This window comes from Ostrea edulis, chromosome 10 (assembly GCF_947568905.1).
Source record: "Ostrea edulis chromosome 10, xbOstEdul1.1, whole genome shotgun sequence".
Taxonomy (NCBI): Eukaryota; Metazoa; Mollusca; class Bivalvia; order Ostreida; family Ostreidae; genus Ostrea; species Ostrea edulis.
The window spans coordinates 41,762,706-41,788,914 of NC_079173.1; the positions used below are offsets into that span (position 1 = coordinate 41,762,706).

A 26,209-nucleotide genomic window follows, 5' to 3' on the forward strand; every position below is an offset into this window, starting at 1 on the left:
GAATTTCGCGGACGAGCCCCCTCCCAACACGGACACTGGGAGTTAATGTAAATATATAGTATGTGCATGTATTTTTTATACATGCACATACTATATATTTACATTAACTTTCAGTGACCTTGCCAGTGTGCAAAACTAACTTTAAAGTCCTATAGACTTTCGGTCCATAGTCATTTTATTTCCTATAGACCACAACAAATTCCTATAGACCGAAATTTAACAATATTCATTGTTGTTAAAAAATAAATAATTGACACAAGTTTGGCAATTTGTTCATAGTTTAATTATATTCTTTTTCAATTTCGTGCACGTTGTTCATAGTTTAATTATATTCTTTTTCAATTTCGTGCACGTAAAGCTTTTCAATCAGAATTTTCTTGTTTTTTTTTTCATTTTGTTCCAGCTCAGTTTCACTGTTTGATTCTTCAGCAGGGCTTTCAAAAGTAGCCGGTAGCCGGCGGATTTCCGCCGCCTATAGTAACATTAGGTGCCGGCTACTTTAGTGACAAAAATGTATGTCCAATGAAAACAACTTTTATAAAACTTTAAACATCTTCCAAACTTTAGTAGACTCAGAAATCGCGGCCGTATCAAACGTGTTTACTTGCGCTAAATTTAGTTCAGGTAAATACCGGCACCTGATTGGTCGTCTGTTGGTGTTGAAAATAATACGTCAATTGCAATAGTCGGAAAGCCTCGGATTTACCCAATTCGTGACAACACAGACGAGAAGTTCCGAAAGAAAACAACAAGTCCTGAACGTAAAAATCAATGATGTTGACGGAATGAAGAGAACAAATACCCTGTTCAGTTTCGGCTTTAAAAAGGCCAGAAGCGATAGTGACACAAGTATAATATCAATCAACAATTTTAAAGCGAAAACAGAATTTAATCAGGAAAGATTTCAGACTTGCTATTCTTTTTAATTTGCAAATGCCCACGTGGTATTAAATAAAAATGAAAGTAGAATATTTCGGTTCAAGCCCAGTATTCCGACGGTCCGACGGGCCGATAGTCCGATGGTTCGATAGTCCGACGGTTCAATATTCCGACGGTCCGATAGTCCGACATATTGACCATCACCAATAATTTTAATTAATAGAGTTAAAATTTATTCATGTCAGGCATTATTTTATGGAAATTACCAGAAACCGCCAAAATCGACACGGCCTGATTATAAATCAGACAATCAATTTCTGACCAAAATCATTCAAGTGTGAACTTACGGCGGCGTAGAAAGGCCATATATGAATATATTATTCGTACGGACGAATTAGCTATTTGTTCGGATGAAATAGAAAATCGTTCGTACAAATTAGCAATTTGTTCGGACGACTTAGCTATTTGTTCGGACATATTAGTAATTGGTTCGGACAAATTAGTAATTCGTTCGGACGAATTAGCTATTTGTTCGGACAAATTAGCAATTTGCTCGGACGAATTTGTTATTAGCTATATAAGGCAACGCCAATGCCGTAGTCAAACATCGTAACGTGTTGGTAGGGGAGCACACAACTTAGATTGGGGCACATGCTAAAATGGGATTCAATTCTAAAATTTTCCATATAAACTTCATGAAGATGGCGACGGTAACCTACATAATCACCCCTACTCCCTGAAATAACAAGCTAAAAATGGTAGGAATCCCTACACCCTGCTCAGTCTTAAAAGTTTGAAGTAGGCCTCAAGTCTCGATTGTTAAGCCGTTCTTGACACATTGATTTTGACTGCGGATAACTCCGTTTACCTGATCGGGATATAGGGCTCACGGCGGGTGTGACCGGTCGACAGGGGATGCTTACTCCTCCTAGGCACCTGATCCCACCTCTGGTGTGTCCAGGGGTCCGTATTTGCTGAACTATCTATTTTGCATTGCTTATAGGAGTTATGAAATTGATCACTGTTCGTTATCTTCACCTTGAATGAATGCAATTCGGTAAAATATATATACATGTGTTATTAAAAATTATTATTGATATCTAGTGAGTCTAAATATAACTCTATACATTTGTTTTGTTGCTAGGACGGGGAATTGAAAACGGGACGGAAAACATAATTTTTTATGCAATAATATCAGGAGGAGGTCAGCAATTTGTAAACTCAAAAGCTTTATGAACAAGGGAAGCAGAAATTACAAAAAGAACGGGAATTATGACATACTCAGAATCCACCGTTTGATATACTACATACAAATACACAATATCCACATGTATACATAGATTTGTCTTTAGAGCAAACAATACTGAAACGTGTATTTATGCCGAACTGTAACCCTCTGTTCTGAAATTTATGGATCCGAAACTAATTGCAAATGGTATTCAATCAACTTCGGATATGAACTTTGTGCTTACTCACCCCTTTCCAACTTTTAAAACTTTGTATCTGTCAAGCCGAAAGCTTGCATCAATGGGGAGGCGAATTTTATTTATATGTGGTAACTTTAACAGGGGCTTAAGCTACCATTTTTAATTATTATAATTAATAGAGTTCGGTTATACACCATTTTTAATTATTATAATTAATAGAGTTCGGTTATACAATCTGTTTCGTCTCGTTTCGGTGGGTTACGTTTCGGTAGATTTCGTTTCGTTTCGCACTTTACAGGTACCCGATGTAGGTCGAACCCATTCAAAGTTTCCCACTGTGCGATGTTTTGCTCTTGTGACGTAAAATATCGCTCTGGCACACAGCACTTAATCCTGTTTTCTACTGCCTATTACATAGCGATCTCTTATATATGTGGCCACAAATTGTCGGAGTTTCGGACTATCGGACCCTCGGACTACCGTACCGTCGGACTATCGGAGTGTTGGACTATCTGACCGTCGGACTATCGGGCCATCGGAATAATAACTGGGTGGTCACCGAATTTTTCAGCACAAATTCGCTATGTTACCAAGAAATCTGTAGCTGTTAACTTGAATTTATGGAAAAATAAAATTATAGGTCATTAAAATGTTGCTTATTAATTTGTAATAAAGATTGTTTGGGTTTTATTGTTTCTTACAAAACAATTCAGTCTTATAAACTTTCAGTACAAATGTAGAAATAAAAGTGAAAGTTTCTGTTCAAGCAAAGACACTTAAAAATTAATTGATACAGCATTGCAAAAAATAATTACATGTAGTTATCTTGATGCACTTTATTTTTCATTTGGCATCAAAATTAGTACTTTGCAATGTTGAATTTTTTTTAAGTCTGCATGAACAGAAAATTTCACATATGAAACAATAAATTCATGGCGAAAGTAAAGATTTCAGGCAAAAAAATGACAATTTCAAAGCTGCATTTAAGTGCCAGGAAACCTCCAGAATGCAGGATTTTGCGTCATTTACCCCACACCCCGGCCGTAAGGGCGCCGAGCATTGGATCGCCTTCTACTTTTTCATTTCAGCCTCCTACTTTTAAATTTGTTGAAAGCCCTGTCTTCATCTAAGTCACTTCTACTAAGTTTCGTTTTCTCATGATTTTCTGCGACTTTAGCCTTGCTGGAACTTGTACTGACCGCTTTCCGTTTGATTCAAGTGCGTGCACCTAGCTTCCACATATTTTTAAAACCATTAAAAAGGACATTCCGAATTTGCACGAAAATGGCGTACATTGAAGTAAATATCAAATTGACACCCCCCCCCCCCCCCTGTTAAAAATGGAATAATCTGATTCGAATGATTTGTAATTACATTGTGGAACATTTTATTACAGCTAAGGGGTGAACAGAAACATCAGCGTACTACATATAAACTGGTCCCGCTTCTCATATATGCTTAAATAAGCAGCAGAGAGTCAGTTATTTACTCAGAATTCCTATAGACAAGTCGGTCTATAGCTATTTTGATCGTTATAGACCGACTTGATTTTCTATAGACATTGTCTATCGGTCCATGGTTAATTTCGCACACTGCCTTGCCCCCCTATACTTTAGAAAAGCCAGGCAGCATGGTTGATCGTTTTTCGATGCGAAATTTCACTGCTAAGTCCTGACAAAGTCTGAGTCAATCTCACGCTTTATTTGTAATATATACAAAATTAACATACAATAAAACATTTACAGGCCCGCTGGACTCCTGGGTTAAATATTTTTAGAAGCCCGATCCCGATTTTACTGGCCTCGGACATCGGGCCACTGGTTAACGTCGAAGACTCAAACTGTACAATGGGAAAATTTTTATGAAAATGACATACACACAAACATATATATTTATTGACATTGATGTTTTATTTAGAAAAGAAGGATGTCACCAGATTCTGAGGCAAAAGTTTTTTTGTGAAGCATGCAGGCATAGACAAGGACAGTTTGATATCACGTATATAATTATCAGACTAATTAACCTAAAGATACTATTTTCTTTCCTGTTGTAACTCAAACATGAGATGTTTCTTATTCTTTTTGTTATTATGTCGCTTACACTGACTGTATATTGAGGAGTATAAACAGAAGAACACAAAGGAATGTAACAGTTTATAAAATACAAATTTTTAAATTCGTTCTTTTAAATATTGATTTATACACAATGTAGCTGTAGCATTATGAAATAATGCACAAAGCATATATTTCATGTTTAAAAAATAAAATGATACACGTAGAAAAAAAAGAAGGTTAAGTACATTTGCACTCAGTATAATCTAAGTGTACTGTATCACAAAATTGTTGTGCCTTAGTATTACCTATTGTGGAAATTGCATAATTCTATATTAATTTTTATACAGGGTCTGGTGTGTTTAGTACTACAGCACATGCAAGATGAGATTTTCTCCTATAGTATGCTGGGGAGAAAATAACAAAGGCAGTGGCAGAGGAAAGAATGAAAACAGATTTTTCTTCTACAGTCATGAGGGTCAGGAACTATGGTAAGAAGAGTCATAATCAATATCTTTATGACATGAGCTGACAAAATTAAGATTAGAAACAAATATACCATGGTCCAGAAGAATACTTTTTAAGACCATTATGCTGCCTACTGACATGACATTTAATTGTTACTTCATCGAAAATATCATTACGCAGACACTCGGAGAGGTTATAATTGAAAGTATATGGGGTCCTTGAAAATATTGCATATTTGACTCATCTTACACCTCGGCCAATATGCATTTTATAAGAACCCCAGATGTTTCCGTATTATCCCTCCAAGTGTCTACATAACTTACAATATTTTCCTGTTTAACATTTTTAGCTCACCTGAGCTGAAAGCTCAAGTGAGATTTTCTGGTTGTCTGTCGACTGTAAACTTTTACATTTCCGACTTCTTCTCCAGAACCAATGGGCCAATTTCAACCAAACTTGACAGCAAGCACCCTTGGGTAAAGGGCTTTTAAGTTTGTTAAAATGAAGGCTCGTGCCCCCTTCAAAGGGGAGATAGTCACAAAAATGCAAAAGTAGGGTGGGGTCATTTAAAAATCCTCTTCTCAAGAGCCACTGGGCCTGAAGAGCTGAAATTTGCATGGAAGCTTCCTGACATAGTGGAAATTCAGGTTTATTAAAATCATAACTCATGGGGGTAGGATGGGGCCACAATAGGGGGTCAAAGTTTTACATATATATATATATATATATATATATATATATATATATATATATATATATATAGGGAAAATCTTTGAAATTCTTCTTCTCAATAAGGCCAATTCAACTTAATTGATAGATTATCATCCCCGCCCGCCCCTCAAAAATTGGCCCGCCCCGAATTTTTTTATTTTGCGAAACTTGCAATTTCCGGAATATTTTAATGTACGACTCCGGTATTTACACTTCTTGTTTACATTTCCGGTATAGCAACGTAAAGAGCCACGTGACGAAAATAGATCTATATGGTTTTCTTAATTTCTCGGGTTCTTACAGACGTAAATCTTGAAGAAGTTAGGTATATTTCTGTTATATCCTTGAATTAAAGCCTAACCTGGAATTAGTCTATGAAAATACCATAGATTGATATCCATCTGCCATTAAATGATGCGGATCTGTTGAAATAAAAACTCGTTTGTCTTTAATATTTTTCTCGGAAAATAAAAATAAAAAAATAAAATCCTCCCACCCGCCCCATACTTTTTGCTGACCCTGGATGATAATCTACTAATTAAGTTGAATTGGCCTAACCACTGGGCCAGAAAAACTGTGATTTACATGAAAGCTTCCTTACATAATGTAGATTTGAGTTTGTTTAAATGATGGCCCCCGAGGGTAGGATGGGGCCACAATAGGGAATCAAAGTTTCACATGCAAATATATAGGGGAAATTTTTAAATTTCTTCTCAAGAACCACTTTGCCAGGAAAGTTGAAATTTACATGAAAGCAGATTCAAGTTTGTTGACATCATGGCCCCTGGGGGTAGAATGGGCCACAATGGGGGATCAAAGTTTTACATACAAATATATAGAGAAAATCAGTTAAAATCTTTAGAACCACTGGGCTAGGAAAATAGAAATTTACATGAAAGCTTCCTGACATTGTGCAGATTCAAGTTTGTTGACACCATGGCCCTGGGGGTAGGATGGGGCCACAATGCTGAATAGGGGATCAAAGTTTTATATGCAAATATATAGGGAAAATCTTTCAAGGTCTTCTCAAGAACCACTGGGCCAGGAAAGTAGGAATTTACATAAAAGCTTCCTGACATAGTGCAGATTCAAGTTTGTAAAAATCATGGCCCTGGGGGTAGGATTGGGCCACAAATAGGGGATCAAAGTTTTATGTGCAAGTATACAGGGAAAAAATTTCCCTAAGCACCACTTTGCCAGGAAAGTAGAAATTCATATGAAAGCTTTCTGACATTGTGCAGGTTTAAGTTTGTTAAAATCATGGCCCCAGGGGTAGGATGGGGCCACAATAGGGGATTAAAGTATATAGGGAAAATCATTAAAAATCTTCTTCTCAAGAACCACTGCACTATGAATGTTGACATTTATATGAAAGCTTTCTGACATAGTGCAGATTCAAGTTTGTAAAAATAATGTTCCCCGGGGTAAGTTTGGGCCACAATAGGATCAAAGTATGGAGGGAAAATCTTCGAAAATGGGACAAGATGACTCAGGTGAGCGATGTGGCCCATGGACCTCTTGTTAAATATGTGATATTTGATTGTTTTTTCATGTAACCTATTAGTACATGTACCAATAAATGGTACCATTCCCAATGCACTAAAATGTTGATTTTTCCTAATTTTGACACTAAAAATCCCAATTCAGCTCCTCTGACTTAAGGTAGCTCTCTACACTAAAGCTTATACTCTTTATTACACTACTCACAAGATGGCGATTTAAATGTTTTGTAAATTTATTTGTATTGATCGATTCGTTTGTCTATTATCATAGCTCGGTGGTTAAAGCATTGGGCTGGTGAACCACAGATCTCGAGTTCAAATCTGCCAGAGTGTTTTGTTCATATATGTGTTGAAATATTTTTTTTGAAAATCATGTTTTTATCCAAATTTGCATATTTTCTGCTGTTTTGGCATATATACTTATTATACATCATCATATCTTTTGTGATTTAATCAATTCATACTGATTTGAGAAACTATTTCAAGGTGTAGTGAGCCACCTTAATAATTCTTATAGGATGAAATGTAGAAATTACTTTTTTTTTTTTTGCTTTCTTTTGATTTGTACAGATCAGTCTTAATATTGCAAGACATGTTGTAGTCAGCGTATTATCTGACATTGACAGCTTAAAAATGTGAGAACTAGAGATAATACTGTTTAATAATTGGAAACAATGTAAACTTTGTAATGGAGAACCACTGGAAGCTCATATTTAGTATAAAGATGAGCTGAGGGTGTGTTATAACCTTGCTCAAGGTCATTCCTTCAAGTTCAATAGCAGAAAAGTATTAACAAAATTATTTTTTGATCAATAACTTTAAGTTGAGAATCATTGGAAGCTCATACATAGTTTTAAGATTTTTTATGACCTAAGGGTGTATCATGACCTTGACCCAGGATCATAAGAACAAGTTTAAGATCACTGGCAGAAAATTTCAAAATTCATGATAGATCTATGATATTCTAATAGAAAACGATCGGGTGTTCATATTTCTCTCAAAGATTAGTTTTGACCAGGGGACATACATGTATGACTGGGACTTCGATTGAGCTATCTGAGTTTCATAGCATTATGTTTTGTCTTTCAGGTAGTTCATGTAGATTCTGACAAGGCCATAGAGAAGGAACTGGGGAAAGGTAAGCACTTGCTTAATAGTTTAAATGCAAATTGATTTTAATTGGGAATTGTTAAATATTTTCTTCTCAGTGTGGCCTTTTAGGGGTATTATACTCATATTAGATTGATAGAAATACCCAATATAGTGGAAGTCTGCATACGAATATACAGTGGAACCTCGGTAATCCGGACGCCATTAATTCGGATGCTTCACCTTCTGGACGATTTTTTTAGGGAACGGAATTTTCATACGTTATTTTGCATCATTAATCCGGAAATTCGCGTTCCGGATCCGGACGGTCAATTTTTACTACAAAACGTTAAAATGCATTGAAAATTGTACTGTTAATCCGGACGGTAATTTTTTTGAGGGAACGTCTGTGTCGGATAATTTTAGCAAGGCATAAATTATAAAAAAAAACAAAAAACAAAAAAACAAGTCAAACTGTCTAATTGAAGCGATTACCTATACCCCGTCAACACCTCCCTTTAATTAGGTATCGTGTGATGTGTGTCATGCCGAACCCGTGAATCGTGACAGATGGCAATGGCCGGCCTCTTTAAGAAAAGTGTGTTGAAATGTTTGAAGTGTAAATGATTGTTAGTTACTAATGATTTATTTATTTATAGTTACATATAGTGCTTCATTATTTGTTTTAGTGCATACGGTACACAGTTTTGTATATTTATTTGTAGTGCTAATATACATGTACAATGTAAGTATAGGCAAATAAACTGCACACGTATATTTCAATTTTAGAGCTTTGAAATGTATTGCTTATAGGAGTTATGAGATTGATCACTGTTCGTTATCTTCACCTTTCATGTAAATGTTAACATTATTATGATTTATTTACTAATGCAAATGGTTAAATCCAATGATAGAATGTGTTTAATTCACTACACATCAATAAAGTAAGCATTCAGTTATCCGGACGCTTCATTTATCGGGACGATTTTGCTGGGTACCAAAGTGTCCGGATTAACGAGGCTCCATTAGTTGATTGCATTTATTTGTCTGATGCTGTTTCACTAAGAGGAGGTTTATCCTTTATTTATTTCACTCTATTGCAGTGCTCAGACACAAGGACTTCTATGTGAGGAGGCTGGGAACTACGGCGACAATGTTAAATATTGCGGATATTGTGTCCATCACTACAAAAAGCTGGTAAGATTAAAAACTGAGACATTTCATTGCTCAAGACAATTTGCTTAGATAAACTTGCTTGTTTGCATATTTTGTTTGATTTTCTGTTCTAAAAATGATCTTGTATAGAGAGATTACCAACTTCACGTGGAGTACTACTTATTTTGATCTGTGTATGACTGTAGTTACCCCGTTCTATATCGATTCATGTCAACAGCTTCCATGACAGGAACCTCAGTTTTAAGGTTACATCAGAAAGACCCGTGGCATCGACTTATTATGCTTGGTGCCTATTGAATGGACAGTCATTACCCATTTGACAAAGGTCTTTAGCTTTGTCAAGATGGAGAATTCGCACTCAGAACCTATCCAAGAATCCAAATTACTGTGTTACCATTACCTGTTTAATTGGAAAATATGTAGACTCTGCAATGTCTATCATATGATAAAACAATTAACTTTTTATACGGCCGTCTTAAGACGGGACGCATTATGGTATGGCGTACATGTCCGTCCGTCTGTCCGTCCGTCTGTTAGCTTTTTCGTGTCCGACCCGTAACTTAAATACTACAAGGCCTAGACTCATCAAACTTTGTCTGTAGATACATCTTGGATAGAAGGTGTGTCGCACATTAAAGTCAGGTCACTGTGATTTTTATTAAGAAGATATGGCCATATATGGCAAAAACTTGTCCGGCTCATAACTTGAAAACTATTAGACCTAGAATCACCAAAATTGGTCCACTAATGCATCTTAGGTAGAAGGTGTGTCGCATCCTACTTTAAGGTCACTGTGACATTTAATTAAGGTGATATAAAAAAAAATGTTTTAATGGGTACAATCTATACTGTTGCTTATTCAAAAATGTTGCTTTAAAAAAACACATATTTTTTATGATATACTGTGCAGCTTTTTATACTCCCGTCTTAAGACGGGACGTATTATGGTATGGCGCTCATGTCCGTCCGTCTGTCCGTCTGTCTGTTAGCTTTTTCGTGTCCGACCCGTAACTTAAATACTACAAGGACTAGAATCATCAAACTTTGTCTGTAGATACATCTTGGGTAGAAGGTGTGTCGCACATTAAAATCAGGTCACTGTGACTTTATTAAGAAGATATGGCCATATATGGCAAAAACTTGTCCGTCTGTTAGCTTTTTCGTGTCCGACCCGTAACTTAAATACTACAAGGCCTAGACTCATCAAACTTTGTCTGTAGATACATCTTGGGTAGAAGGTGTGTCGCACATTGTCACTGTGACTTTTTATTAAGAAGATATGGCAATATATGGCAAAAACTTGTCCGTCTGTTAGCTTTTTCGTGTCCGACCCGTAACTTAAATACTACAAGGCCTAGAATCATCAAACTTTGTCTGTAGATACATCTTGGGTAGAAGGTGTGTCGCACATTAAAACCAGGTCACTGTGACTTTTTATTAAGAAGATATGACCATATATGGTAAAAACTTGTCCGGCTCATAACTTGAATACTATTAGACCTAGAATCACCAAAATTGGTCCACTAATGCATCTTAGGTAGAAGGTGTGTCGCATCCTACTTTAAGGTCACTGTGACATTTAATTAAGGTGATATAAAAATGTTTTAATGGGTACAATCTATACTGTTGCTTATTCAAAAATGTTGCATTAAAAAAAACACATATTTTTTATGATATACTGTGCAGCTTTTTTTTAGTATATATAATGTTTCTTTTGTTTCTAACAATAACAAGAGAAATTCCACTTGTCCCATGGGAGTAACATGCAAAGAGCATTTTGATAAGATTAATTAATGAGTTTAGTGTAAGGAGACTGTATTAATCATTTCTGGTAGAGCATCTCTGATCAAGCAGGTGTTATCTACATCTCTAAGGAATTGGGCAGAGGAAGTTTATTAATTAAGTCTCTTAATAACTGTTGATATATTGGTATTCTTTCAAATTTGTTCTTGATGGCCAGTCTATATTTTCGAAAATGTTAAACAAAAGATTTTTGCCTCATTAGTTTCAAAATGGTAATGTCTATTATCAGAAGATGATTAAATTTAATATAAAAAGCTCTTAACAAAAGAGATGCATACAATTTTAATCTATATTTATTTATATTGACATCACCATGCATATTTTACTTTTATACTTGAAGATTTGACAAAGGCAGATACTGCTATATGTATTTTTTGTATTTTTTGATATGTTGATTAAATCAACCTTTTTGAGTACTCCCATTTACTGTAAGTTGTTTGCTTGGATAAAGGGCTGTCTTGCACTTTAATTATTTCATTGAAAACATTTGGGAAAATGATTTTATATCCTTTTAAAAATCATTAAGCTTACATTATCAATATTTGAAGCAATGTCACATGAGGCCATAAAGTGGGTAAGATTCTTAAAGGAAGGTTGACATTTGGCTCCATGCATACCTATCTCTTCATGGTGAAATGTTCATGTTAACAATATGTGACGGGCGTATCATGTGCCGTGGCGGTGCACTTTATTTTCATTGTGGGATTTAAAATCTCATTCAGAATTGTTAGCCTCCTGGATTTTTTCTGGTTATGGAAAGTTACCTGTATGTCTTGAGAATTATCTTGCATTAGAGATTTGTAACCACTTTTGTAGAAGAGGGATGCCAACATAAAGCAGATCCCTGCCTTCAAGCCAATTCCAAGCTCGGCCCAATCTCCACAGACACTTGCATCAAAGTGAGCTCTACCTCCACAGAGACCCGTGTCGTTAAGGTTAGTCTACCTGTCAGACGTCATTTCACCTGATAGTACTTTCAGTACTTTGATTGAGCTTACTGTCTACAGAAGTGAATCTCTAGAGAGATAAATCGTAATATTAGCTTTGCTGATAGTTCTGAGTATCAATGTGTTGAGTGTATTTTGAGAATAAAGAATTGCCACGTTTTGTTTAATTTACTATGATGAACTCCTATAGTATATAGCTGTGATGTATATCGATATCTCGTGGAGTTTGGGTACTAGTACACAGAAACTACCTGGCTTTGAAATGAGCTTGTCTTTGTAAACAGTCATTTGTCTTGAGTTGGTTATTGAGGAATTCTTTGACATGAGCTTGTCCTTATAAAAAGGGCATTTGTCTTGAGCTGGTTAATGAGGAATTATTTGACAACAGCTTGTCCTTGTTTCTAAACTTTTTCATTTTTTCAGCAAAATTAACTCTTTTTATGCCTAAAACTACTTTAAATGTGTTTTAAATGAAATATTTTGCGTAGTTTTCGAGTTTGAAAGCGATGAAATTCAAATCTTCCGATATGCATATTTTCTTTCGCTAGTTTACGCGCCATTTTGTGTGACGTCATATGCGCCCTTGGGTTTGAAAACATCTATTAGCCATTTCATAAACAGATTAGATTTAATCGACAAAAAACCAATTGTCACTTTAACGGCTTGTAAATAATAATGCATTAAGATGTTTTGTGCCATGCTCGGGTATACTAGTTGTCGGTAGAAAGGATTTAGACTGAGTATTTTTCAATTTTTCGAAGGAAGGTACGAGAAAAAAGACGTGTATAATTTTTTTGTTGGAGGAAGAACTTTACCTTAAAAAACACACCCAGTCACCTTTTCAAACATCGCTTGGACAGAGACCCTGATAAACTGCGAGAAAATGGATATATCGAAGCTATAAGCACTGGTAGGCCTATAGCATACATTCTGTTTTGCTCTTCAAATTCAATACACACTCGGATCAACTGACCTTCACCTTGTACCAACATATATCGACGATACAATGTAACTTCTACCAACTGGTAGATTTACCACAACAAAAAATAAAGATACAAAATAATTGAACTTTTAATTATACGAATAACAGAATATTGTATTTCCTAACTTTAAATTGAATTATAAAATTATTTCTTTATTGAACTCGTAGCATCTAGCTTGAGTGCGTCAGTAGGCTATAACGCCGTGCTTCCACTTCGTACTTCCTAAAGACGTGCAGATCACAATTCAAAAATAGTAATAAGATTGCTTTATCAAAATAAAATAATGTGATTACCACTTTAAATTTGAATATTTTTTATTGATTTGAATGTGTGTTGTCTTTTTCTTTCTTTCCGAAATGCACGCTTGACAATAGCTTGGCATAGGGCCTAGTTGTCAACAATTTAACGTATCATGATTTGTCTAATCCAAAAATAAAAAATGATTGCACTGTTTATTTTAGAAAAACAGCGCCAATTACAGATGTATAAAGGAATAACATCCCCAAACAGTTTGTAGACAGCAACCCATATAAACATTATTTACTCACAATTTTGCCGATTTCATACACGGTTTACTCGCTATATTTGGGTATTTACATCGTTATATGGGTGCACTGGTGGCAATTTATCAACATCGATTTAAATGTTGCCCATGGTAAATGAATTAGGCCCCTAAAAGTTGAGTTTTTAATAATATCTCGCAGTACTTTCACAATCCGAAGGGCGCATGTGACGTCACTACCACGTGACTACCTACCTAATTAACTTGACTTTTTGAAATCGGGGCTTAGATTTAAGTTTGTATTGTGTTAATTATCACAAAATTTCGGCGAACGAACTATTTTAATTAATTACTATAAGCATAAAGAAGACAAAATGCATGTAATATTGTATACTTTGAAAACATGAGATGTGTCCTTTAAGTTTGTTATTGTAGAGAGGGAACAAGGCAGAAACAAAAGAGTCTTTAACAATCTAGGTTATCACCTGCCCAGCACTGAGAAAGAGAAGCAGCCTGCCACGCCCCCCTTATCGAATGACAGCAGCGGGATTGGAACTTCAACGATGTCAGAGACATCAACCATCAGTCCTACAGAATCCCCCAATCAGGAAGAGGACACCGAGAATGGAACATTTCCTAGTAAGACATCGAGAGTGATATGTTGGTTTACACATTGTTCTTAGCCTTGTATTAAGAAAGTTCAAATTAAAATGTGTTATATTTAATGTTTAAAGTCTAAAATGAAAAATATTTTTTTCTTCCAAAATTGTGGTCCAGTCCCTTTAAGATTATTGCTTACACAAATTGCCTGTAAACAAGAAAGTCTTGGCATTGAAATTTGAAATTCATTGTAGCGTGTCCAGCCTCCATAAAAGACAGACATGTGCTTCATCGATCTGTGTCATCGGGAAGCTTGTCCTCGGTACAAAGTGGTGATCTAAGATTAACCAGTGAAGCGGGACCAATGTTTTTGACCTCGGGTAGTCTAGGTGGTGAAGCGTTTAGTGGAAGCTTTACAGGGTCTTTAGACAGTTTTATTACAAGTGCTGCTAATAAACTTGCAACAACGGCCAAAACTGCCTCGCAGAGTGATAATGAAATTGACCAGGCTGCAAATAGGTCAAGGTAAATAGTGCTATAGTTTACGAGGAAAGAAAAGAAAAATTAAAATTTGTAATCAGACTTATTATGTTCAACATCGAGAGATGAGTGCATGGTAATTGTAATGTGTGTTGGGGAAGACAAAATGACAGAATGAATGAAAATTTTGACCTGGATCTCGACAATAAAACCTTGTATTGATAACGAAATATAATTCAGAAGTGTGTTTGTAAAAGAAACAAATGACAAAATGATATTTATATGTGCTTTTGTCCGTGTTCATCCCTCAGAGTTTGTCGGTGAAGCAAATTATATTACTGTATATTGAAGTGTTATTGTCTTCTATTTGATATAGATCTCAAGAAAAATTCGAAAAGAAGTTGAAAAGAACGAAACAGCTGAACCCCACAGGGAACAAGAAAATGAATCGGAACCCCTCGACTGACAGCAAAGACTCATCTCCCCCTTTGTCTCGGAAAGTCCGCAGAAAACCGGAAATCATCACACCAAGTCTAGGGGCCAACTCCGGCCTGAGGTAGGGTGTGAGTGGAAGTCTAGGGGCCAACTCCGGCCTGAGGTAGGGTATGAGTGGAAGTATAGGGGCCAACTCCGGTCAGAGGTAGGGTGTAAGTGGAAGTCTAGGGGCCAACTAAATTTACTGATGAAAAATGTGAAAAATTTGTATGATTTCTGAAGAAAAAAATTTCCAGTGATTGAATTTGCCTTGCTGTTTAGAATGTATATTTATAAAGGTGAAGAAATTTGCATTATTGATGTTTTCTTAATGTTGATTTTGTTTTGATCGTCCTTCTGCCTACGAAGGCCTGAGACACAGCATATCTGTGTTGCCGAAAGATTTATAAGTTTTACAATTCGGAGCAATATTCTGATAGGACTCAAGTTATGTAATTATGTACCAATGTATTAAACGTGATTGAAAATATCTTTAAATGTGACGGAAAAGCACCTTTAAAAGTGATTGGAAAGAAAAATCATCACTGTGCAAAGTTGTGGGATAAATTCTGACTTTGTGTTTGCATTACAGCCTGAATACCTTCTCGGTGTTTGGAGGAAGCCCACATTTTCAGAGTCTCACCGCCCCAGGGCCACTCACCTTCTCCTTTACACAGAACGCTTCGGCCTCGGCGCTCGGGTCCTGTAACGATCCTGCTGACGGGGCGTGTGGACCACCCAAGCTATTTCCTAGTTTGCAGAGTCCTGAGAAGGAGCCTCCGAACGGGTAGGCAGTACTCACCAACAAATTATTCTAGAAAGATTTTGTTAATGGCAGGCAACACAATTCAGGGGAAATACTGGCTAAATGCGAGTTCATGACTTAAAAGTCTGCGAGTAAAAAAATCTCAAGTGGTGGCAATGCAGAGCTGCCAACCCTCACTATTTTGGCGTAAGGCTTACGATTTTAGGGCCGAAAATACGCCTTACGATTTCACTGTTGCGTACATCTTCCGATTTTCGTTTATTTGACATTTCGAAATTTTTAGAGCTGTCCGTCATTGGTTTTTACTTTTATAATAAGCAAGCTATAGTCGTTGCTACGTTTGTTTGCATAGTCTATATCTATATAGAATCTCGATCATTTTAATACTTTAAAATAAACAATATGGCAGCTGCTGCTAAACGTAAAGCATGTGTTGATGGAAATAACAACAATACTCCCCCAAAGGAGAAAACCTAATGGAGATAGAAATTCAAAGAACAATATGCAAGTACACTGTAAACATCTATTCGTTTCAGAGTCAGAAAGGGGGAGTTTGTATAAGTGTACAATCTGTTTGACAAACTTCAACATTTCTCACGGCGGCGAAAATGACATAGAAAAACCTTGCCAGAATAACTGATTCAGTAACTAAAATTATATGATATATATAAAAACTTGCCAGAATAACTGACACAGTAACTGTAAAATTATGCAATATACTAACGTAACATTATTTATTACACAGGTTTTAGAAAGTAAAATCAATGAAAGATGTATTTGATCTTTTGCAGTTGTAAAATGTATAACAATTAGTATGTATAGATTCATTAAATTTGGAATTGAAATGTGCCCAAAATTGCTCTAGGCGGCCCCCTGACCCCCACCTTACTATTTTCCATTTTATAATGTTGGCAGCTCTGGCAATGTGTTGCTAGGGAAAAAATCTATTTTGTGGATTTTCTTGGTTTATTGGCTGTACTTAAAGTTTACAATAATTTCATCTTGTGTATAGAAACACTTTACGCATTGAAAAAGTAAACGTGCAATGAATAAAGAAAGTTCTGCAGCCATACTTCAAGCATCTCAGAAACTTCTCATTTAATTAATGATCATGATGATCTCATTCGTGTTTACTCAACACACAATGGTCTTGCTTTCTGGTATCTATAGGCAAACATTTTGAGTTATTTGTGGCACATTTTTAAACTAGAGTTTTAATAAAAGAAATCTCCAATAGTTTAAATAAATATTTTGAATTCTTCCAAGATTTCTAACCAGGTGCTGTTGTACTAAAGAGATGCTAGATCTCTGGACAGTGAGCACATTGCAAAAATTTACCCTATGACCCTCACTATGCACCAGTGGTATGCTATGGGATAATTCATTAAACTTAAAATGAAAGAACTCCATCTGATTTTTATTACTGTACTTTATTTTCATATATTTTGATAATAGAGGCATGCTTGTTTTCTTAAATTCTTGTGAAAAAGCTATCAATTGAAAAATGCTAGTAAATTGGAAAATAATCCATTAGGTAAAATGTGCTAGTAGTGAAAAAAGGTAATTTTGACAGGGTTTGACATTTATATTTTTGAGCACTAGACCAGTCGGGCTACTTCAAATGATTTTTACTAGACCTGACTTTATATCCACTAGCCCTGACCAACTTTCCAGAAAAAAACTGATAGTTTCTCCATATTTTAATACTCCATGGAAATGACAAACGTTAAGTTTGAGCCAAAACATATTTTAATTGTCTCAAAAATACCTCAAGTCTCGTCATTCAATTTGATTTTCAAACACGTTTTCTGTTTCTTTAAATTCTACCTGGCACGGATATTCTTTAGTCTATTCAGTATAAAATGACCTGAACCGGTCTTTTATTTAATTTATATTTCATTAGCTCTGCTTTGTTTCTTTCCAACCTTTTTTTTTTTCTCCTGAGAAGTCTTTCATTGAGGACGAGAAGTCGTATTTAAATATAGAGACATTCCCGCACATATGTCAACACCGATAAATAGCTGTTTACGATGTAGTTTATTAACTTGATAAACACTTTATTATAGTCAATTCAAATAAACTGTTTAAAATGAGCATCGAGTAGATGTCGTAAAACATCCCTTCCGACCGCAACTTAATTATTAGAACTAAAAATAGAGATTATCCCATCACACGGTTCAAGATTGCTTGGAAACTCTTTACAGTTAAAAATGAAATATCTTACGGTTTAAAGTAAAGTTCCTTGTTTATTTTTTTAACACGACCAGTCGGACTAGTAAATCGACATGTTAGACTCGGTCGGTCGGACGTGCCTTAGTGTCAAACCCTGTTTGAATCCTGTTAATTCAAATGGAATGAGAGATAAAGTAAATGTTTACAGCTATTAGAAATAAAGCATGATGTTCGTTAAATTCATCAGGTACATCGCAATGAGTTTTCGATCATACAACTAAAAGTGATATACACTGTCACACAGAGGGTCAGCAACATCAAGCTTTCTACTGGACTCGCGATAAGTCTGTCCTAACTGCAGGCTTTCTACTGGACTCACGATAAGACTGCGCTAACTGCAGGTTTTCAACTGGACTCACGATAAGTCTGCCCTAACTCAAGGCTTTCTACTGTTTTACTAATGATTGGTAAAGGTTGCATCACTCTATTTATGTGGAGGTTCACACCGAATCATGGCCGAAAGAAAATAACTCCTGGAACTTTGCATGTTTTATGGGACCTTCCCTATGAAGTAGGCTCTCCAATTTTTTGTGAGATGTAAATTCAAGTATTGTGTTTGAAATTTTGTGAGTAAAAACCATGAAAGAAGGATTTAAATATTTTTTTGAATTTTTGTTGTAGAGGTGGGTGATTTGGCTTTTGACCAGTTGATTTTGAACGTGCTTGACTTCGATGTAAACAAACTCTCACGCCTTGCTGGATGGGTATGTATTTTTTGGTATGAAAATGCTCATTAAGAACTGTACTACATGATGTGAAAGTACAACTTCTGAAAAGTTTACTTTAAGGAAGCAGGGTCAGGTCAAAGGTGAGTAATTTTGGTAAGAACATATAGACATGTTTTACACCTTTTACGAGGATTTGAATGCAAATAATTTTTCAACAGAGCATCAATCAGGTTTCAGACCAAAACACTCTTGAGAAACTGCTTTACATAATATCATTGACAAATGGCTTGAGAAAATTGATAAAGGGAAACTTACAGGTGTACTTTTTATTGATTTAAGTAAAGCATTTGACAGAGTTAATCATAATGTATTGATCCACAAATTTTTATCTTATGGTATCTGTGAAAAAAACCAACTTTTAAATGGTATCATTCTTATCTATATAAAAGATCGCAATATGTCAAATGGAAAGGGACCATCTCAAAGGAAAAATAGCTTACAATCGGAGTCCCTCAGAGTTCTATATTGGATCCTCTGTTTTTTATTATGTTTGTAAATGACTACCCAACATGTCTCAAGCACTCTGCAGTCAATATATATGCAGATGATACCACGGAAGATGTTTCTGATAAATCTTTAGATGTGATTGAAAAAAGTTAAAAGGATGATCTTATAAATTCTATGGAATGGGTGCATAAGAACAAATTGACAATAAATTTAAAGAAAACACACTTTATTTTAATAGGAACGTCACAGTAATTATCGAAATGTAGAAACCTTTGTATTGATGTTTGTGAAATTTCTATAGAAAATGTCAAATGTTGCTAACCTTTAGGTGTCTACATCAATGGATGTCATACGTGGTCTTATCACACAGATGCCTTATGTTAAAAAAACTTAGTCAGAAACTAGGTGTTTTAAGGGTACTTTTTTGTCAAAGAAGGCACTGCTCAAAATTTACAATACTATTGCTTTTCCTCATTTTAATTATTGTTGTACAATATGGCAGACTACAAAGAAAATGACAAATATTGATAGGCTTTTTAAATTACAAAAGAGGGCAGCAAGGATCATTTTACATATCAAAGTACCTCATTCAGTGTCAAAGTCTTACATATAAATATATAGGGAACAACTTTAAAAATCTTCTTCTCAAGAACCACTAAGTCAGAATACCTGAGATTTACATAAAAGCTTCCTGACATAACATAGATTCAAGTTCGTTCAAATCATGGGTCCCGGGTATTGGATGGAGCCACAATAGGGGATCAAAGTTTTACATACAAATATATAGGACAAATCTTCTCAAGAACCACTGAGCCAGAAAAGCTGATTTTTACATGAAAACTTTCTGACCTAGTGCAGATTCAAGTTTGTTCAAATCATGGCCCCCGGGGGTAGGATGCCCGGGGCCACAAGGGGAATCAAAGTTTTACATATAAATAAACATACAAATATATAGTTAAAATCTTCTCAATAACCACTGAGTTAGAAAAGCTGATATTCACAAGAAAACATTAGTGTTTTCACCAACACATCATTAGTGTTTCACCAACACATAATTAGTGTTTCACCAACACATCATTAGTGTTTTACCGACATATAATTGGTGTTTGATCAACACATCATTAGTGTTTCTCCAACACATCATTAGTGTTTCACCAATATACCATTGGTGTTTGATCAACACATCATTAGTGTTTCACCAATATACCTTTGGTGTTTGATCAACACATCATTAGTGTTTCACCAACACATCATCTGTTTCGTCAACACATCATTAGTGTTACACCAACACATAATTAGCGTTTCGCCGACACATTATTAGTGTTTCGTCAACACATCATCTGTTTCGTCAACACACCATTAGTGTTTCACATCTTGTACAGTATGTCAGACAGGTGCTCTGATTTTGTAACGGGGTTTGTTCTGTTGTAGGATGTTTCCTGTCTAACAGCTGACAACCCTCTCCTAGCAGGGGCCACTACCACAGGTAAAATGTTAATTAATGTTCTTAGTACAGGTAAAATGTTAATGTTCTCAGTACAGGTACAATGTTAATGTTCTTAGTACAGGTAAAATGTTAATGCTGTCAGTACAGGTGAAATGTTAATGTTCTTAGTACATTTAAAATGGTAATGCTCTCAGTACAGGTAAAATACTAACAAGGTACTCTGACATGTGTAACACACTACTGCATGACCTATACATGTAAAACAATGATGAGTGACCCTGATACAAATTAAAACACTTTGAGTGAGATGGCATTGTACAAAAAGAATTCAGGCAAAATATTTTATGACAATTTTGTTTATCAGTGAAGTTCAGATACGAAAAAGCAAATTATGCCTCTGAGAACATTTTCCAGAAACGTTCATTGAAACTGAGTAGTGTATACAAATCCTCCTTTAATCATGAGTTTCCCCAGTGTTCCTTATTCTGAATTACACGATGCATTGTCTTTCCCGACATTGTACAACAAGCAGACTACCTCGCACAATATTCTAGTTGATTTAGACAGTAATGGATAAAATCATTTGTGAACCACACAGTGATTGAACTTAGATAATGGTTTTGGTTACATAGGAAATGGATTTGTTATTCAGGTCCAATGAATGGTGTATGGGGATGGGGATGGGGGATACCCTGAATTTTGACTTATAGTTCATGCACCCTGAGGCTGTTGAACTAATGATACACATTGTATTTGGGAAAGATTTTCATACTGTGTTAGGAATTTCTTCATTGTTACAGAATTGATATTAATTGTTCATCATGTTACTAGTAAAAAAATGCTGATTCTTTAGTTCTGGATATTTACAGTTGCCATGGCAATGCCTGTCTCTTCCCTCTCAACTGTTACATCATCATCCAGTGGGGGTCATTCTGTACAGACCTCATCAGTAAGTTCTCTACTGTCATTGTTAAGGATGTATCATATCGTTAGGGATGTATCATGTCATTAGGGATGTATCATGTTAGGGTTGTATCATGTTGTTAGGGATGTATCATGTCGTTGGGTCAAATGCTGTCTGACGTGTTTCATACCGATTGTTAGACCATTCTTCGCACACTGATTTTCTGATTACATTTTGTTCGTCTGTCTGTCCATCTGTAAACTTTTCACATTTTCGACTTCTTCTCCAGAACCACTTGGCCAATTTCAACCAAACTTGGCCGAAAGCATCCTTGGGTGAAGGGCTTTCAAGTTTGTTCAAATGAAGGGCCATGTCCCTTTCAAAGGGGATATAATTACAAAAATGCAAAAATAGGGTTGGGTCATTTAAAAATATTCTCAAGAACCACTGGGCCAGAAGAGCTGAAATTTACCTGAAAGCTTCCTGACATATTGCAGATTCTAGTTTGTTCAAATCATGGCCCTCAGGGGTAGGATGGGGCCACAAGGGGGGTCAAAGTTTTACATACAAATATATAGGGACAAACTTTAAAAATCTTCTTCTTAAGAACCACGAAACCAGAAAAGCTGAGATTTACATGAAAGCTTTCTGACATAGTGCAGATTCAAGTTTGTTCAAATCATGGTCCCCGGGGGTTGGATGGGGCCACAATAGGGGATCAAAGTTTTACATACAAATATATAGGAATAATCTTTAAAAATCTTCTCCTCTAGAACCACTGAGCCAGAAAAGCTGATTTTTACATGAAAACTTTCTGACATAGTGCAGATTCAAGTTTGTTCAAATCATAGCCCCCAGGGGTATGATGGGGCCACAAGGAGGATCAAAGTTTTACATACAAATATATAGGGAAAAACTTTAAAAATCTTCTTCTTAAGAACCACGAAACCAGAAATGCTGAGATTTACATGAAAACTTTCTGACATAGTGCAGATTCAAGTTTGTTCAAATCATGGTCCCCGGGGGTTGGATGGGGCCACAATAGGGGATCAAAGTTTTACATACAAATATATAGGAAACATCTTTAAAAATCTTCTCCTCTAGAACCACTGAGCCAGAAAAGCTGATTTTTACATGAAAACTTTCTGACATAGTGCAGATTCAAGTTTGTTCAAATCATAGCCCCCAGGGGTATGATGGGGCCACAAGGAGGATCAAAGTTTTACATACAAATATATAGGGAAAAACTGTTAAAATTTTCTTCTCAAGAACCACGAAGCCAGAAAAGCTGATTTTACATGAAAGGTTCATGACATAATGCAGATTCAAGTTTGTACAAATCATGGCCCCCAGGGGTGTGATGGGGCCACAAGGGGGATCAAAGTTTTACATACAAATATATAGGGAAAAACTTTAAAAATCTTTTTCTCAAGAACCACTGAGCCAGAAAAGCTGATTTTTACATGAAAACTTTCTGACATAGTGCAGATTCAAGTTTGTTCAAATCATGGCCCCCGGGGGTAGGATGGGACCACAAAGGGGATCAAAGTTTTACATACAAATATATAGTGAAAATCTTCTCAATAACCACTGAGTCAGAAAAGCTGATATTTACAAGAAAACTTTCTGACATAGTGCAGATTCAAGTTTGTTCAAATCATGGCCCCCGGGGGGTAGGATGGGGCCACAAGTGGGGGGGGGGGGGTCAAAGTGTTACATACAAATATAGGGAAAATCTTTAAAAATCTTCTTCTCAAGAACCATTGGGCCAAAGAAGTTGACATTTGCATGAAAGCTTTTTGACGTAGTGTAGATTCAAGTTTGCAAAAAAAAAATCGTGGCCTCCAGGGGTAGTTGGGGCCATAATAAGGACTAAAGTTTTACATGCAAATATATATATGGAGTCTTCAGATATGGGCCAAGGTGAATCAGGTGAGCGATGTGGCTCATGGGCCTCTTGTTCCTCCTAGGCACCTTATCCCACCTCTGGTGTATCCATGGGTCAGTGTTTGTCCAACTATCTATTTTGTATTGCTGATAGGAGTGTATCATGTTATTAAAGGGTGAATCGTGTTGTTGAGGTGTATCATGTTTTTAGGGGCGCATTCTGTCATTGAGGGATGTACCATGTCATTAGGGGTGTATCGTGTTGTTAAGGGATGCATCATGTTATTAGGGGTGTATCATGTTGTTAAGCAGTGCATCATATAAAAAAAATGACATTTAGGGTAGCGGTGTGTCATTATGAGCATATCGTGGATACGAAATCTATGTTTTGCAGTATCTGTTCATTTCACATTTTCAGCTTACTAAGAACCACTGACCTACAGTTGACACATAGCATCCATAGGGTGAATTATTACAGTTTGTTGAGATTGTTTTTCTTCAAGGGGAGATAATGAAGCACTAGGGTGGGGTGTTAAGAAAGTAGAAGTTTGTCTGGGATTAAATGAGATAATTCTTAAAACAATTTCTCCAGATCTGTACTGGATAGATCGTCATTGATATAATTTAGGTACATACACACTATATATTGAATAGATAGTCATTGATGTGATTTAGGTACACAGACTGACACCGGGGACAGCTAAAACAAGACTAAAATGAGGTTCATGAGTGCTAGGTTCACTTCTATAAAGTTCCGCTGATAATTAGGCCTCCCAAACAAAGATTGGAAATTTATTGTTTTTTGTCGGTTCTAGTTATTAGTCTTCCACTTCTTGTTCTTCTGTCTTGTACCTAACACTGTCAGCAGTCGTTCTCCGTAACCCACTGATGAAAATAGTAGATGCTAAGGATCTGATAGACCAATGTAGGCCCTATTTGGTTGTGCAGAAATGTTTTTGTTTTCATTAGGATATTTTTTTTTTAGGGGGGGGGATCAAATGTGGTGGAGTATAACAGAATTCTATTGGGAAGAAAAAGAATTTTTAAAGGCATAGGATTTAAGATATTGGTGAAATTTTGCATGTTCCAAAAAGGTGGTGAAACTAAAGTTCAAAACTAGAAAATCACAAAACGTTCCTCAGAATGTTTACAAACACATTGGATACGATAGTAATTACAAAGTAATGCCCTGTTTTCATTTGCCTAAACTGGTACCCTGTTGACTTCGTATATCTTATTTTTGTGTGTAGTCACCAATCAGAGGGGTACCAGTTTAATATATTGTCCTCCAGACAAACATTCTATAAAGGGCTAAAACGTCAAAATGACTTGAATTTCAAAGCGCTGCAGCTATAGATTGTAGTTTGAGTTCTTCTTGCAAAATATCATATATATATCTGTCATTTTTCAGATGAAAGATAGACCCTATGCCTTTAAAATTCAACATGTATATCTTTAAAATTCAACATATATAACTTGATATACATGATGGATAGTATCCTTGGGAATTTGGCATGAGAAGAGTAAGACAGTCTACAAATTAGTATCAAGCTCAAGTGACCTTGACCTCTGACCATGAACATTAAAACTGATTTAACTTTAGAAGCGGGATTGATAAAGACATGTGATCTTCAGAAATTATGAGGATAATGATAGGACCTACAAACTAGTATCAAGGTCAAGTAATACCAGTGACCTTGATATGTAACCTTCCACATGAAACTGGTATTACTTCAGAACTGGGTCTGACATAGACATGCAATCTGCAGATATGATTATTGGAACTTCAGAGTCATTTGACCTTGATTATATCAAGGTCAAATGAATCTAGTTACTTCTTAATGATTTTTCTAGAAATTTTATATGGAGTGAAGAATTTTGTATATATTTTATCTTAGTTAAGAATGTTGTATATTTTATCAGTGTAGATAAGAATTTTGTATTTTTTTTTTGTACCGGAAAATAAGAATTTCAATTTTTTTTCCTGTAGATAAGATATCTGTATTTTTATCAGTAAATAAGAATTTTGTATTTTTGATTTTTTTTAGATATCAAATACTCCACTGACGACAGGCTCCATACCGGTATCCATGGAGACGGGATCAGTTTCTTCATCGCCTCCTGACAAGAGCAAACTGGATGTGACTTGAACTGAAATGTCATGATATCATTAAATTTTGTTTTAATATAATATATATGTTACATGTATTTAATTGATAATAAAAATGTCTTTGAACCTCTATGGATATTATGGGGGAAGAGAAATGGAGGAATTAGAGGTTACTGTGAATATCTAGGTATTTTAAAAATCGTGTCCCAATCTGAAAATTTATAATTGTAGTTATGAATGAAGTCTTTCATACCTCAGAGGAAATGTATTAATGGGCACGAAGACCTCCCATACCTCAAAGGAAATGTATTAATGGGCACGAAGACTTCCCATACCTCAGAGGAAATGTATTAATGGGCACGAATACCTCATACACCTCAGAGGAAATGTATTAATGAGCACGAAGGCATCACTTCTGAATGCTAGTGATGGAATTCATATTTCCGGGACTTGTCGGGGTGTTGTTGAATTCATATTTCCAGGACTTGTCGGGGTGTTGTTGAATTCATATTTCCGGGACTTGTCGGGGTGTTGTTGAATTCATATTTCCGGGACTTGTCGGGGTGTTATTCTTCTATGGTGTGCTCATGACCAGT

The 26,209-nt window shown here is 35.8% G+C and overlaps 2 protein-coding genes and 1 long non-coding RNA gene across 3 annotated transcripts in view; all 3 read left to right on the top strand.

The window, feature by feature from the left end:
• LOC125665416 (leucine-rich repeat-containing protein 15-like) overlaps nt 1-26,209 on the top strand; it is a 996,853-nt gene that overhangs the window by 862,879 nt on the left and 107,765 nt on the right. The gene's annotated exons all lie outside the window — the stretch shown is intronic.
• LOC130050781 (uncharacterized) lies at nt 4,758-15,470 on the top strand. The gene is made up of 7 exons (XM_056151373.1): nt 4,758-4,848; nt 8,128-8,176; nt 9,231-9,324; nt 11,923-12,041; nt 13,974-14,177; nt 14,393-14,663; nt 14,995-15,470. The coding sequence occupies exons 5-7, from the start codon at nt 14,102-14,104 to the stop codon at nt 15,176-15,178; spliced, it is 531 nt and encodes a 176-aa protein (XP_056007348.1). The 5' UTR covers nt 4,758-4,848; nt 8,128-8,176; nt 9,231-9,324; nt 11,923-12,041; nt 13,974-14,101; the 3' UTR covers nt 15,179-15,470.
• Nucleotides 20,382-25,743, top strand: LOC130050784 (uncharacterized). Its single transcript, XR_008799042.1, has 3 exons — nt 20,382-20,751; nt 21,582-21,661; nt 25,552-25,743. It is a non-coding gene; the product is annotated as an uncharacterized LOC130050784 (long non-coding RNA).